This window comes from Parasteatoda tepidariorum, chromosome 1, assembly GCF_043381705.1.
Source record: "Parasteatoda tepidariorum isolate YZ-2023 chromosome 1, CAS_Ptep_4.0, whole genome shotgun sequence".
Taxonomy (NCBI): domain Eukaryota; kingdom Metazoa; phylum Arthropoda; class Arachnida; order Araneae; family Theridiidae; genus Parasteatoda; species Parasteatoda tepidariorum.
The window spans coordinates 18,710,012-18,726,405 of NC_092204.1; the positions used below are offsets into that span (position 1 = coordinate 18,710,012).

Here is a 16,394-nt window from a genome sequence, read left to right on the forward strand (position 1 = left end):
TTTTTGCGACAGATAAAATGAAATAATTTTTAAAAAATTTCTGAAAAACTTGAAAATTCTAATTTTTTAAATTTTTTTTTATTAATGTTTAGGATTTTCTTAAATTAAGGTATACAATTAATAATTTCAACAAGCCATAAATAAAAAGTGTTTGATAATTTCTAACTGAAATAATAAAAAAATAAGCCAATAACATTAAAATGATTTTATGCCTAAAAGCAAAAAATATAAGTTTTACTACTTACCTCTTCTTCTTGGGCTTTTTCTTGAGCTTTAAGTTTCAGAAGTAATCTCCTTCGTTCAATTTCCTGAAATTAAGTGAATGATTATATTAATAAATAGCATACTTAAATTTTTGGATAACAAAATAATATGTAGTAGTTAGAAAATTTATTGTAAGATTATCTAAATAGATTTCAGGGGTTGTTGTCAAATTAAAAAAATTTTTTTAAAAGAAAGAATATTTATTCTTTATTTACTTAAAAATTTTTTTTATTGTACTATACAAAGTAAAACAATTATGAAATAGCTAATTGGAGGAATGAGGGGTTAAGGCTCTGTAGCTTCAAGATCAATAACATGGTTGTGGCGATGTGGTCAACAGTAAAGGCACACAAGTTGCCATTACTACTCAGGCAAGCTGGTAATCATCAATCTGAAGCTAGATAAGATTGTATATACAGTACAGAACCCGTTATCCGGAAATCAGAAAACCGGAAGACCAAATAACCGGAACGAAATTCAATAAATTTTCCTGCCATTTTTTTAAAAAAAAATTTTTTTTCCTCATAAGATTTTAGGATTTTTCTTCCTTTTTTGAAAGATGTTTACTTTACCATCATTTTGGAAATAATCATTAGTATATTATTTCATCGTTTTTTCTTCTTTTTAAGATTATTTCCAAATATTTTTTTTTTAGTTGGATTTAACAATAAAAAAGCGGCTTGTTGTAGCGATTCAGAAAACCGGAAAAATCAGTTATCCAGAATAGCGATGATCCCGATCGTTCCGGATAATCGGTTCCCTACTGTATTATAAAGATAAAATTAAACCTTGTTTCAAAAATGTATATATTTTAAATTACCAATTATTTAGAACTGTGAAATATATTGCATAACTGACAGCACCTTGGAAAAAAAATCTTAAGATTTACTAAGAGTTTCTTGAGATCTGTGAACCCGCATTGCAGGTTCACAGGTTTCAGTGAATCAGCAAATTTAAAGTGCTTGCCTGTGAACCTGATTTGCAGGTTTCTTAGTGAGAGGGAGATTTTATTCTATACTGTAGGTTCATATGTTTCAGGAAATATAGGGGTCAGTTCATATACTTCATAGAAAAATGAATTAGCTGTTTAATTTTAAAAAAATAAAGATTTATAATTTTGTGGTTATAAGGACTAAGAAGTCTACATGTTGATTGAGGAAAAGCAATAACAGCACACACATTAGAAAAATTCAACAGTTATGAGATCAAGAATTTCTTTGCAATTGTGACAACTAACAATTTAGGTACTGACTTCATCATCTAGTTCTTCCTCTTCATCACTACTTTCTTCTTCATCTCTCCATCGAACAGGCCTCTCATCTGCTTCTTCTTCCTCAACAACCATCTCTTCAACTGCAGCTGGCTCATGAATGTGTCTGTGACGCTCAATCCTTTAAGAATATAAATAAATAAATGCTTTGTAAATATTTATTAAAAAGCTTACACAACCAACTTTTTTTTTGATCACCATTCCAATTTGACTAATTGTTCTTAAATTCGACTTAGTTCAGGGTGCATAGCTAAATCTTTCAACAAAAAATAAGTACTTTTTAAGCATTCAAGAATATTTTTAAGCACTACATACATTAACTAAATGCAAAATTATTTTCAAAGACTTTACATGATCATGATAAAATATCTGGATTCTGACAAAGAACTCTTATATTAATAATCTCACCCAACCCAGCTCAATAGAGGCACACGCGGAGACTCGACATTATTTCATCAACACGTAAAATGATTGACGCTTTCATACGCTATGGACCGACGGTACACAGAAATAAATTGTGGTTGAATGAATTGTGTAAACGTTGAACAATGTGTCTTTGCGTAATATGTGGCGAAAATCGACTTGGCAAAGAAAAAAAAATCTCATTTTGGAAAAGGGAAAATTAAGCACTTTCTAAAAACACCCAATGAAAAAAGCACCTTTAAAGACTCTTAAAAACAAAAATTGAAAATAAGCACCTTTAAGTACTTTTTAAAAATGCTACGCACCATGTAGTTGCAATTGTTTGAATCGGATATTACAGGTACTAACCTGTCTTCTTCTTCATCGTCTTCTTTATCTCGTTTTAACAAACGACGAAGTCTTGGATCTTGCTTGAGAGCTTCTTCATCATCAACTGGCATGGGTTCTGGAGCAGAAATGGGTTGTTTCTTTTCAAACGGAAATTCCTCATCACTATCTTCTTCTCCACTTTCCTCTGGAGCATATTTGGGTCTGTTGGAAATTTAAAAATAAAAAATTGTAAAGATATAAGTTATTTGGAAGAAGAGAAGTGAAATACAAAAAAATCAGTGTTAAAAAAAGAAAAAACCATCAACAAATAAATTTTAAAGAAGTTCCTTACGGACTATTTCCCAGTATTCATCTAGTGATGTTTCGTAAATACAAAACTTACAATTAATTATCATTTTCATAAAATCTGCAAACTCAATTATAATTCCTTTTAAAGTAAAAAAAAAAGGATTAGATCACAGATTGGGTGAAGATAACCTTAATAAAATAAAGTCTAACAATCAAATTTATTCGTAAAAAGTTTTTAAAAAATTCAAAGAAAAGTCCAGCTTTATGGAATCATAAATAAAATAATTTAAACATTTATGATAAAAAATATATAGATAATAAATCATTAGAAGAATTGAAAGAAAATTTAAATCAGAATAATGTAACTGAAATCATGCATAGTATATACAAAATGACTGAAAAATTAATTTTTTCTTAACAATAATAATTAAATAATATGTCAAAACTTATCTATGAAATATCCAATATGCACAACACATGAGTACTATAATATAACCAGGAAACCTTTTCCTATTGGTAATTTTATTTACGAGTACATAAAAATATCTAATATTTACGTTTAGTTATATCCTTGCAATAATATTAAAAACTTATTTAAACTATTTAATTTAGTTTAAAAAATATTATTTTTGATCAACAATTCTTAAACTTCTTAATCCTTAATTTAGTAACATCCAAAAGTCACTAAAACTTTTTTTGGGTTAAACTAATTTAACTGGGATAGAAAATGAAAGTTCTTTCAGTTCTGGTCTTTCAGGTTAGTAACTAAAATATATAACTAGTTTCGTCAAATTTTTACCGTTATATTTACAAGTCTCAATTAAATTTTTTTTTAAAAAAGTTCATAAAGCAAATTAAAATAAAACGAATTACAAAGAATATGTAAGAGCGTCATTTTTAAAGTAAGAACTGATTGCACATTGTGACCGCGCATCCTGCCAAGTGACATCGATTAAAGGTTGGTAACTCTTTTCAAAGTTCTCACTATGTCACCATTTTGTTTCACGCCTGTGCCAGTGTTGGTTATATCATTATACTGCTCTGTTTGTTACCATATCAATCAGTAATCCCGCCGATTGTTAAGTGTGTTCAGTTATTCGGTTTTTAAATGCAAAAAGAGTTCATTCAGCTGAAATTCACCATCAGACCACTGAGTTCTAATCACAATTTTTTTGCAAACTTTCATCTTCAGGTTTCCTTGCATTTACAACTGGTTTTTTACACTTAATTCAATGGGAAAGTAGTGTTTAGAAGGGAAATTTAAATTCAATTTTACTCAGTTATTCCACTTTTAGAGGGTCGATAATTAGCATGCTTATAAACAAATAACTAAGCAAATACAAATATTTAGGGTTAATAATTTGGTATTTTTACTGTAATTATAGCAGTACTCATATTTGTTCCTAAATAAATGAAAATAAATTAACTATTTTAATAAATTTCATTGTTCAAAAAAAACCATGATTTTTATTGAAATTATAAATCACAGCAACAAAATAATAATAAGGGTGAAGAAAATAATAAATAAAAAAAACAGTGTAATTATTAAACAATTTCCTCAATTACATTTGATTCCAAAATAACTATCATGGAAAAGAAAATTATGTAAAACCATGTATAGTGAAGGAAAAAGTATAGAAAAAGGAGAGCAATAAATAAATACCTTGGATAATCTCATTTTATCAAAGAGAAATGAAGTAATAATTATTATTAAAAAGTATGCATTGTTGTTCTGTGGCTAATCACATATCATAAATTTAGTTTGAAAGGTGATTCATTTGACAAATAACTATTACAATTCTCTCTAAACAATTAACAATGAAATGTACAATAACAATTATAGGTTTCACCAATATGAAATAGAACATTAAAAAATATTTTTTTTCTTATACCTTCTTCCAGAAACATATCTGAACACTTTCACTTTTTGCATAGAAACTTCCCCTGAAACAGTTGCAAAGGATTAAGTTAACATATGCACAAATTAATAGTGGATCCACATAAAAATAGTTACTAATCATTGACTCCTAAACTTTAAAACTACAATGGCATGAAAATTGAAACCATTTAAAAAGAGGTAATAAGGTTAGAAAACAAATAGTCCTTCCATTATAAACTACTTTAAATTATTTATTTCTGGGGAAAAAAAAGCTATTGTGCAGCTTTTAGGAGAATTCCTCTACACAACAGTCTCACATGGTGGCAGGTACTGTGGTTTTAACCTAAATAAGTCACTTTGGACAGGGAATAGATTTGTTTTGACTTTAGAACAGGTTAGCGTAAGAATCTTTGCTTTGAGGCAAATTGACTATGTCATTCCACCAATGCATCCTCATTGGAAATGTGTTCCCTCTTGTCCTCATAGCAGCAGATTGCTTCAGATTTTTAGCCTGGAGGAGTTCTCCTCAAAGCCGAACAGTACACAGTTAGAGCCTCGATAGTTCAAGTTTCCCATCAACCTGAACTAGCGAAGGAAAATAAAAACAGTCTTGCTCCCAAACAATGACCAACGTTCCCACAACACGTGGAACGATTACTACAATCAGTTTTACGACAATTACTGCGACCGAATATTGAAAAACATATTTGTGTGTTAAACACTGAAACANCTAAATTCTCCGAGTTGAAGTGGATTACTCAAGTTGCTTATTTGTCAGATATTTTATTTGAAATAAATAATCTAAATACGTCTATGCAAGGACGTAATCATACTATTATTGAATTAACTGAAAAAATTACATGTTTTAAAAATAAACTCAAATTATGGAGAAATAAGGTTGAAGTAAAGAAACTTGCTTCATTCCCGACTCTTAATTTACTTGTTGAAGACAATAATATTGATATCACAAATTTTGAAATGCAGAAAATTATTATTAATCATTTAGAAAAACTAATAGCAGACTCTGATCGATATTTCCCTGCGGACGATGTTTTCAAATATAATTGTGTTCGAATGCCGTTTAATTTTGATGTAAGTGATTTGCAGGAGGAATTTGTTAATATTAATCAATTTCAAGAACAATTAATAGAAATACAAAGTGACCAACCACTACGATACAATTTCTACAAAAACAATGAATCTTTATGTGCTTTCTGGTTAAAATTAAAAACCGAAAAGCCAATAATTGTTAAAGAAGCCCTAAAAGTATTATTGCCCTTTTCAACAACATATGTGTGTGAGGCTGGTTTTTCGGCTCTGTGTGTAATCAAAAACAATTACCAGAACAAGTTAAATCCTTTTACTAAAAACACTAACAGCTGCTTTATTATTAAAATTAATTTGCTTTCAAAGTATTTGAAGACAATTGCTGAATTCTCTGAATTAAATTGTCTGATCTAAAAAATTAATTTCAACTGAACTAAACACAAGATAAAGAATAACAGAAGTGTTTCTTTAAAAAAAAAAAACATGATAGTATAGGAATTTGATAATAATTTAATTTGATAACAATTTTTAATTATACAAATAGCAAAATCAAACATTATAAAAAATAAATCCAACCGATTTCAATACAGAATACATGATAAAAAGTATGTAAAATTACATGTATGTATAAGGTTCCTACCTGTAAAATGACAATTGTCATACGCATTAGCGACAAAATTGTCGCCTTGAAATATGTATAAAAAAGTAAGGAAAATTAGCTTTTTGCACCTAATTCCGTAGATTTAAAAAATAATTTGTTGTACCAATTCTTTTTTGTCTTACAAGTAGATTTGGTTTTAGTTTTAAAATTTTTCAAATGGAATAACTGAAAGTGTCTACTCTGGATACAAAAATTCTAAAATTTAAATGCTGAGATTTCAAATTTACATATGTACTGTGCTTTGAATTCAAGTACCTACTGATGGTATAATTGTTCATCAATAAAATATTATTTTATGCTATTTCAGAATTGACTTAATTTAGAACTTCGCAATTTTTAAATAATTTATTTTTAATGCAATATTTTGTTAGTTATTACTTACTCTGTTTTTCTCATTTATTTATTTCGCTTCATGTAGATCTATAGGTTGAATAGATTTACTAATATAATTTTTGCTTTTCTTCACTTAATTTTTATGAATACTAATTTTCAATCATTATGGGGTCATGAACCTAATTAGTTTTAGGGTGTAATAGATAGCAATTAATAATTTTTGATGCATACTATAATATGAATTATGCAATTGTGAAGTTCAATTTCTTTTCCAAGTTTGTCTACTATGTTAAGTTTTTAGACCAATAAATGAATATCTAGGTGGTCTAATTAGACCACTAAATGAAAATATGGTGGTGGTTTAATTTGACCACTAAATGAAAATATGGTGGTGGTTTAATTTGACCACTAAATTTTCCCTGCTGGTGTGAACCCAACTTATATAGTACAATCATACATATCAATAGCAGTAAAATAGTACCCTTTTCATTGAGGACAGGGATAGCTCCAGCTGTAGACTGAATCTGGCTCTGAAGTAGAGCCAGATTTGCTGCATTTGAAGACATGTTGCTAAGTTGGTCTAAAAGAGTATTAACAATGTAAATAGAAGTATAATTAAACATTTTCATAAATATGAAACATTCATTCGGTCTCTAATAAAAAAAATTACATTGACAATGGCTGAATAAACAAATTGTTTTAATTACATTATGAACAGAGATATATTTCTAACTCTTCTACAAAAGCATATTTCATGCATTGAAAATCAGAAACATTCCTAAAGAATAAATAGACTAATGTGTTTCTATGCTTTGTTTATTACATTAAAAAAAAAACATGGTGTGGACTTAAAACTTTTCTTTCTGTTCCCCACAACATCTAAGTGTTGCTACAGCAGTAGCAATACCCTTGTCAACAACTAAATGTGAAAGAGGCTTTGAATTCTGAACAGGATAAAAATTTTAAAAGAAATCGACTAACAAGCAGTTAATAATAACTTGAATATAAAAGCAAGAGACTGAATTTAAGCAATAACAAGGTGCATAGCCAAATCTTTCAACAAAATTGATTGATTGAATGTAGGGTTTAGAAGGCACAAGGTCCAAATGAGGACATGCTGCACCAAACATCTTTCAACAAAAAATAAGCACCTTTTAAGTACTTTTTAAGCACTATATACATTAACAAAATAATTTTCAAAGACTTTACATGATCATGATAAAACAACTAGTTTTTGACAAAGAACTCTTTCTTGATCACATTAGCCACCTGATGAAGAGAGAGAGATTTTTCAGTTCGATTTTAGAGGGAGGAAAATGAAGCCAAAAATTGAGAAATGCAGCAGAGTTGCATATGATAGTGCAAGAATAATTCCCAATGAATTCAGCTCAGTATATGCACAGGCGGACCTACAAGCATTTCACCAATCATGTAAAATGATTGGCAGTTTCATATGCTACATAATGACGGTAAGCCGAAATGCATTGTGTTTGAATGATTTGTGAACAGGGTGAATAGAACAATGTGAAAACCACACTTTTGCATAAATTCTCATTTTCAAAAAGGAAAAATTAAGCACTTTTTAAAAACACCTAATAAAAAAGCACCTTTAAGGGCTTTTAAAAAACAAAAATCGAAAATAAGCACCTTTTAAAAACGCTATGCACCCTCAATAAAAGAGAAATGTTTGCAATTTCAAATTTAATAATGCTGCAACATAAAACAAATCTATTGAAATTATGAAATTGAAATATTTTATTTAGGTAAATTTTTAATTCTATTTTTTATACAAAAAATATCAACCATGTTAAATTTTCTTTCGAAGTTGGCCTCTGTAATTTGAACTACTGTTTTTCACTAATTATTTCTATTAAAAAAAAAAAACTCAAAGAACACATTCACTCTATAAAAAAAAACCTAGCTATAGCTTTGATTATGAATGAGGAGAGCTAAGAATTATTATAAGTAATATGCATCATAAAATGTTTTGCCTAAGCATTTTTAGAAAGGCAGCCTGTCCTGCCTGCCCTTTAAATCCCTATAAATGCGCCCTTTTCGCTTTTTTGTAAAATAATAAGTTGCTATCCTTTAAAAACACTGCCTTTTTATTTTATTTTTTCAGGAAAAGGTTGTTTTCTTCACCATTTGTTTTAATAAAAAATCCAAAAGAAACATTAACCTCATCATAGGTTAAAGAAAACATTAGAAGTATTTTTTTTCTTTTGTTGCTATGTGGTTGCAAAAACAATCTTTTTTGGTTTCTTAAAAGCCACTACCAAGTTGACATCAAAATTAGGTGACCATTTTAGTGCAGGTACTGCAAAAAGTTTACTGCGTGACTTTATCTACATGATCCCAATAGATTTTATAACTTCACACCCTAAGATCCCAAAATTTTATTTATCTATCTTAATTAATACACATGTAAAGTAAATATTTTAACTTTTAAATATGTTATTTTTATTAAACTTAAAGTGTTTTTAAATAATGCCTACTAAATCTTCGTAAATAACAAATTTTACGTAAAATAGATTTGTAATTTATATGATGTTTTAAATAATGTAAAATGTGTAGAGAACGGAGAGTAAGAGTCACTAAGACTTTAAAAAACAAGAACACACAAATGATTTGTGATATTGAGCAGGCACTGTTACACTATTATTAACCTCGTAAGCCATCTAAATAATAAGTGCATCTATTGATAGACAAAATAGGAGAAGAATCAAGGCTTTTAATTACTTAGAGCTAATCAAATCCCTGCATCAAGGAAAAATAAGAATGTTACTCAATACTTCGATAACTATTTCAACCTTCAGAAGAAAAAAAAATGTCGATACAGAAATGAAAAAAAAATTTTTTTCTTCTTTATACAAAACTTGGAAAATTTTGCCCTAACAAAAACAAATTGATGGCATTGGTTCATCAATTTTTACTTGGACGGTAAATTATACATTCTGGGCGATGCATTACTTTTACCCTCCATCTACGATTTTTGGACTGCCTGCAGTTATAGCACTTATGTGGAATGGGATTTCCACATCCAATTCCGCGCCAGAAGGGATTTTCAAAATTTTAAAAAATTACATGCCATGTTTTGTCTAGAGGTGGCTACTATTTAAACTTTTCACGTTGGTCCCGTTATGTGATGCTTTTATTTTTAGTTCATGGGCCACTGCCCTGAATTCGCCAAAACATGGCAATTATTTTGGCATAGATACAGAAATCTCCCCAGAAGAATCATTCTGATCGGATAATATTTCTTTTTATATTACTAATTAATCTAATCTTAACAGGAACTAAACGAAAAATCAAACCTGCTCAATTTATTTCAATTACACAAAAATTCACTTCAGTAAAAGTCACAATATTTAAAAAAAAAAAGATTATTTTGGAAAAGTCTCCCCAGTTTTCCTTGAAATGAAAAATGCTTTCAAATAAAATACAGTAAATAGAAAGGGATTATTTTCGTATCGCATCGTGACATGTCACGCCAACTACAATCGTCGGGACATCTAAGGGATTTTAAACTTGCACATTTATTTTGATATCACAATACGGAATTTTTTCAAGACAGATTCATAAACTCATTATTATGATTCATAGATAGTTTAAACTGAGAAGTAAGGAATATAATGCTTCAATACACCTACGAAACATTCATTTAAAGAAAAAATAACAACAGTATTCTAATAAAACTAAATTTGAAAAAGAAGTAAATGAACCTACTTTTATTTTTCACAATGTAAACATTTATTGAGATGGACCAGGGTAGTAAGAGAACAAAACTCCATCTCAAACTGATTAATGAGTTTTCTCAGTTTAATTTCACAAATATTATAGGGCTTATGGCTATATATGCGTCGGTTTAAACGGAATGAACTTTTTCAAATATATGCATTGAAAAATGCTTTTTCTTTAGTTCGATGACAATTAAATTTGTATCGAAAATAGAAAGCTATTCCTTACTGAGGTGTTCTAAGGAAACAAAAGGGACCGTTTTTGTTGTATGAATTTATGAAAACTTTCATGGCCATTCCCACTAAATGCCGTTCAGGCATGTCCGATCACCATTGGCGATCGAAATGGGCTGCAGGTGGCGTAGAGCAGAACTCTCTACGTATGGCAACACCTCACATGCTTTCTCCACTAGCGTATGGAGAGTCATTGAGGAAGGAAGTACGCTAGTTTCTCTCTTGATTGTCACATAGATTAAAATCTTTTAAGTTGGAAAACTATATGGAACTGAAAACTGCATTAAATAGAGTTCTAAAGAAAAGCATCACGGAAATTTTAAAAAATATTTTTATGAAATAAAAAGGGAAAATAGTGCAGTACATTTCCTATACAACTGAAAATATGGGGCGAGGGAAGGGAGAAGGGCCAAAGGCATGAAACCGGTCTTTCCCCACTGATGGCGTATTCGAGAGTTGCGATCGCCAATAGAGAAAAATGAAGAACTTGATTGGTAAATCTATCGCAATAAATATGTTTCACTAATCAGGTTCTTATACTTCCTTCCTCAAAGGCGATCGGAAGTGAGCAAACCGTGTTCTGGGAGAATTGCAATTTAATGAATTTTCCACAGGAGAATATATTTCACCTATGAGGTACTCATTCTCCGGATTGGAGGGTGTGTGAATCACCTGCAGTGAGAATGACCCTAAACTGAAAGCAAAGCAAAGAAATGTGGGCACTATCAGAGACATATTGCACAAAACAAACCACTCACGTCAAAATTGTTCCAAAAAAAGGACGTGCTATAGCTCCATTCCATTAACAGCTTTAAAAGTAGGAAAAATCTGAGTTTTTGAGTAGCGAATGATTGTGTTGCGAATATTTGAGGGAGGGGAGGGGTAGACGAAAAAAGGAATATCTATAAAAGTACGGGCTATAAAAAGAAATATCTGATAAAAGGTCCAACTAGTATTAAAGTAAACTTGCTATCATCATCAATTTCAGGAACCGTGGAAACATTTTTTAAGCAAAAACGACACAATAATTTCAACTTCTCCACTTTTTCGCAAAGATTTTATAAAATGGTTGCGATATAAACTTCTCATATAGATGAGTTTTTTTTATTACAAGTGAAAAGGGTTCAAAAGCAATCATCGCAATTAATATCGCAATATTGCATGTAGTTTTCAGGAATGCCAGATTTTCTAAAACTGGCCAAAATAAAGACTGATAAAAAGCAAAAATTCATTAAAAGAGATTAAAATTAAATCAGCAACTCTGTCTAGCCTGTATCTTTCAGTTTACTACTGTATGTGAATACAAGGAATAGTCTCGCTCTAAATATGTATAATTTACAATGTAAGTCATTGAGCTATTTGCATTGTAATAATTAAGTAAGTTACGCAGGAGTATCTCCAGGTTTTTCTGAGAGGTACCTATTTTGTGAAAATTTAGACATAATTTGCGAAAATTAAAAATTATATTATGAATTCAACACAAAAATATGGATTTATCGTTTCTTGTGGGATACAAAAATAAAATTTTGAGAAAAAGTATTTTGTTAAACTACCGTTTTTCCTAGAGTTGAATTTGTGAAGGTACCGCTAAACGGCAGTAAATGTAGCCTGGACAGACCTGTTAAGTGAACGAAAATTTATTAAATAATACTTAATAAAATTAATAGGTTCGTTTTAAATGTATATAATTTACAATATAAGTAATGGTGGTAGTTGTAATGTAATAGTTAAGGAAGTTAAATAATGGAAAATTAATCAACTTTCGATCACTTGTTATAATTTTAGGTGCAGGTGACAACTCTGAAAATTATTAAATCCTGCTAAAAAATTGGAACAAAACGAAACCGAATTCTAGAGATCAAGGAAATAAAACAATTTTTTGATGTTTCATGGAAAATTCTTAAAGCACAGCGAAATTTCGAACTGCATCAAAGACTATACCTTATCTTATTTAAAACCTATTTTAGAACTTAACTAAAACTTTTTATTCATTTTTATTCTGTTAAGTTTGAATGATAATGCAATGAATTTAAAAAAAGTTTCTTTCATTTTTCAAATGACTCCAAGTCTAGGAAAAAAGTTTTTTCCTTCTGCTCACACTATTAAGCAACTTCTAAATGGATTTTAAGTTTATTAGCAATTTAGTGGAAAAATCACTAATTACCACTAGATAAGTGACAATTCATGTCTTCTCCTTCACACGCTTTCCATATTAAACCACAAAATAAGCACTAATTTTACCTAAAGTTCTTTTAAAAGAACAATTCCTTTTTTTTGAAAAAAGTAAGAAAATAGTAGTACAAGTGTTTAATATTAGTGTTTATTCAGTAAAAAAAATTAGGTAGTTTTCTCTCAACCATAATTAAAAATATAAAAAGTGGTGACTAATAAAAAGTAAAAATCTATTAAAAGGAAATAAAGTTAGCAATTTTTTGTAGTATTTTTTTTTAGTGTGCAACTGAAATTGAATGAAAAGATTATTTTCGCTTGAATGAAATATTTGCAATTTAAGTTATAGTGGTAATTAGGACTAAATAAATAAATAAAATGGAATTTTTGGTCACCCGTGGCATCCTTGCCCACACAGTTGGCAATATGCTCCGCTTTGCAAAAAAAAAAAATATTTTCTAGTTATAGCAAAGTTTAATTTATTTTGCTACCACTACGCATCAATAATCCAGAACAATTCATATAGCATACAACTTTGTTCAAATCTCACCACGAATTAGAGAATCCAACTCAATTATCACGTGGTGAGATTTCAGTTAAAGGAGAGAAAGTAGCAAAAGTTTTTAAGGCTGCTAAAATATGTTCAAACTCAACTTCCACTTAGGTCTAACAAAAACATTCCTAAGCTTTTTTTAGTCATATTTATATTCTCTTTGAGTTAGAAATTTTTTTGCAGGTATCAATCACTCAAAATATCTATATTTTTCTCGATTTCGATACCATTTTGAGACACTTTCCAGGCCGTAGCAACCATGGTTGGACAAGTGTGTATTTTTTTGAAGGGGTTTTTATTTTTGAAAAGAGTTCACAATTTTAAGTTTTATTCCAGTGTTAGAGAAAGAGCAATATCAGGAGAATCCTTTTCAATTTCTAAAGCATTTAAAATTTGCGTGTTTTTTTTTCATTATCTCCTGTGATGATACGTGCACACGAAAATATAAAAAATTGTGACCAATGAAAAGCAAAAATCTATAAAAGAGATTGAAATTAACAACACTTTCAAACATATTTCGTTTATTTTTCAGTTTGTCTCACTTAAATAAACGCACCTTGATCTTATGACATAATTAGACAGAAAAAAAAATTATGGGAACCAAAAATGTATTCATTCGATATCCAAACACATAGGATTAACACACTCTCTGACCCACCTGGACAAGGGAAAAATCGAATGAGTGAAACAAAAGGAAGACAGTGCCCATCCAAATAAAACTACTTCTAATAAAAGCTATAATACCTGCAGCATTTACAAGAGATTTGAAATATGTGATTATGCTTACCATTTACCAATACCTAGAGGATAATATCATCAACAGCAAGCTAAGGCTTCAATGATAGTAGCCTTAAATTCTATCACAAACTGAAACTCCCCCCTTTTTTTAATTACGGCCCTACTGAGCAGAGTCCCTACATTGTCTTGGGGATTGATGTTAAAGAATAGAACAGGCCAAGTACCCAGTTATTGAAGAACTACCAATATGAAGATTTTGTAATGCTGATTGAAGAATTACCATGTTGGAAAATCTGGCTTTTGCCACCCATCCTCTCTACAAATGACAGTAATTGCGCTCCTAGCATTTTTTATTTATTTTGGTAATTAGTAGTCTTCTTGAGACCCGAGGAAAAAGATAAGTTAAGTTTACTAGCATGCTTCCCTATCCATTATAGAATCTCCACCTTGCTGTTCATTGGAGAAGATTTCCTCTTCTTTTCTTCATCTATTGTTTCATTTTATCTATCCTACAAACAATTTACTATATAAAAGAATTAATCAGCATCTTAAGTTGAAAGTTATCCTTTAGTATAAGGGGAGCAAAAGAAAAAAAAAAGAATTTTGGCCGGTTCAAACGATTTTGTGTGCAATTGGTAAGAAGAAGAGAGAAGAAAGGAGGATTTATTCTCCTTTATACAGCAGGATGGAGGCTCATAAATTGTGTGCGAAGGCTGTACCTACAGTGGTCAACTTAGCCTGGCCAGCGCATGCGAAGTAAAATGATAATCAGGAGGTACGCCACCTGCGAACCTGTTGTTGGACAACTCTACATGTATGGTTGAGTACGCTGCCCCTCCCATGATTAAAACAAGGCATACGTATAATGTTGATGCTTACTGGCTGGCTATTTTGACTATTATCAGAAGTGGCTTTTTAGTGATGGGACACTTTCCCCCCTTTTTTTATTTATTCGATTCTTTTCCAGCACAGGTGGAGATGTGAGTAAATTACTCTTTGTGAACGTGTGTTTAAACATTGACTTTCTTAATACATTTGGTTGAGTAAAATACCATTGCGTTTTTTTTTCTACATTTTTCAAAGTCATATTTTAATATAAAGGTTAAAGTTTAATCAATGATATATGTTCCGTCGTGTTCGATGGCTTTTTGCCATTGTTCATCTAGCTTCACAATACTTCGTTCGTAAAAGGACCTATTTTTATTTGCGAGAAACTGAACAAGGTGCTGATTTACAACCTCATCTAAATTTAACATTACTCCAAGCAAGGAGTTTTGAAGAGAGCAAAATAAATGGAAGTCTGGACGACGCTAGGTCAGGTGAGTATGGCGGTTGGTGAAACACATCCCATCAAAGCTTCAATAACTTTTGACTGGTCGTCAAAGATGTAAATGGTCTCGCGTTTTTGTAATGGAACACTACTGCTTTACGATTAACGAGCTCAGGATGTTTCTGAAAGATAGATTAGTTCAAATTGTTCTATTGCCTCGAGTATACATCTGAATTAATTGTTCCGGTCTGTGATTGGAGCTCAAAAAAAAAAAACAATCTACTAACCTTCAAATCCCACCACTCTGAGAGCAGAACCTAGCTCTGACGATGTTTTGGATTTGAAGTCGTTGATGGCGAATTTTCATCTCACGACTAAAATCGCTTGAGCACCACATTGCTGTAAACAATCATCGTCTCATCACCAGTTATCATTCGTTTCTTTTGAAAGTTCTTTTTCTCTTTGAAAGTTCTGAATTCGTTTTTTATTGAGGGTCGTTTTCTTCGCGTTTCATCGGTCCATTGCAGGTCTTTATTCAAGCCGTCAAATGAACTTTCTCGAATTTGTGAGTTATCCCTTGTTTACGCTATCCCAGTTTCTTTAGATGAACTTTAAGACATTTTAGACTGATCTTCAATACCTTAACAATTTCTCGTCTCGTTTAACGAGGACTTGACTGGATCAATGTCGTTATTATGTCATCATATATCTGGGTAGGTCTTCCTGAACGAGGAGTATCTTTCGAATTAAAATCACCAGCTCGAAATTTCTCGTACCAGTTTTGGTATGACATTCATGTAGAGCATCGTTATCGTAAACTTTACGCAATTTTTCACGAGCTTGACGAGCGAAATTTCCTTCTACGGAAGTAAAATAGCAGAATGTGGTGCGAACACTTTGATATTCCATGTTCATCGTGCTGTCAAATCTCCAAAACTCAACAAAATTGCTCGATTTGTTCTTTATGATGAAGCTTAAATTGTCTGCTATCATTTACGTGAAAACTACTATTCTAAATGGTTCAAGTATTTCAGAAACTACATTACTGCAATTTGTTGCAAAAAAAAATCGCAATGACTATTTACTTAACACAATATATATTTGACTCATATTGTTTTTTTTTGCGCTCAATTATTGCACAAAATCATGGTGGTTTTATTTACCCCGTAAGTGTAGGGCCCCAGATAGTGGTGTGTAT

At 30.6% G+C, this 16,394-nt stretch overlaps 1 protein-coding gene across 4 annotated transcripts in view; it reads right to left on the reverse strand.

Moving 5' to 3' along the window:
- Positions 1-16,394, reverse strand: part of LOC107438152 (Microfibril-associated protein 1) — a 40,326-nt gene that overhangs the window by 13,267 nt on the left and 10,665 nt on the right. The window contains exons 1-6 of one of the 4 annotated variants that reach the window (XM_043047297.2): positions 10,222-10,417; positions 6,977-7,075; positions 4,468-4,519; positions 2,306-2,488; positions 1,517-1,655; positions 246-308 (exon numbers count right to left, since the gene is read on the reverse strand). In XM_043047297.2, the coding sequence (XP_042903231.1) occupies positions 246-308; positions 1,517-1,655; positions 2,306-2,488; positions 4,468-4,519; positions 6,977-7,061 (522 nt within the window). In that variant the 5' untranslated portion in view covers positions 7,062-7,075; positions 10,222-10,417. Of the gene's footprint in view, positions 1-245; positions 309-1,516; positions 1,656-2,305; positions 2,489-4,467; positions 4,520-6,976; positions 7,076-9,809; positions 10,418-16,394 lie in introns of those variants that run through there. The other 3 variants (XM_043047296.2, XM_071177417.1, XM_071177418.1) reach the window with 3 other exon arrangements.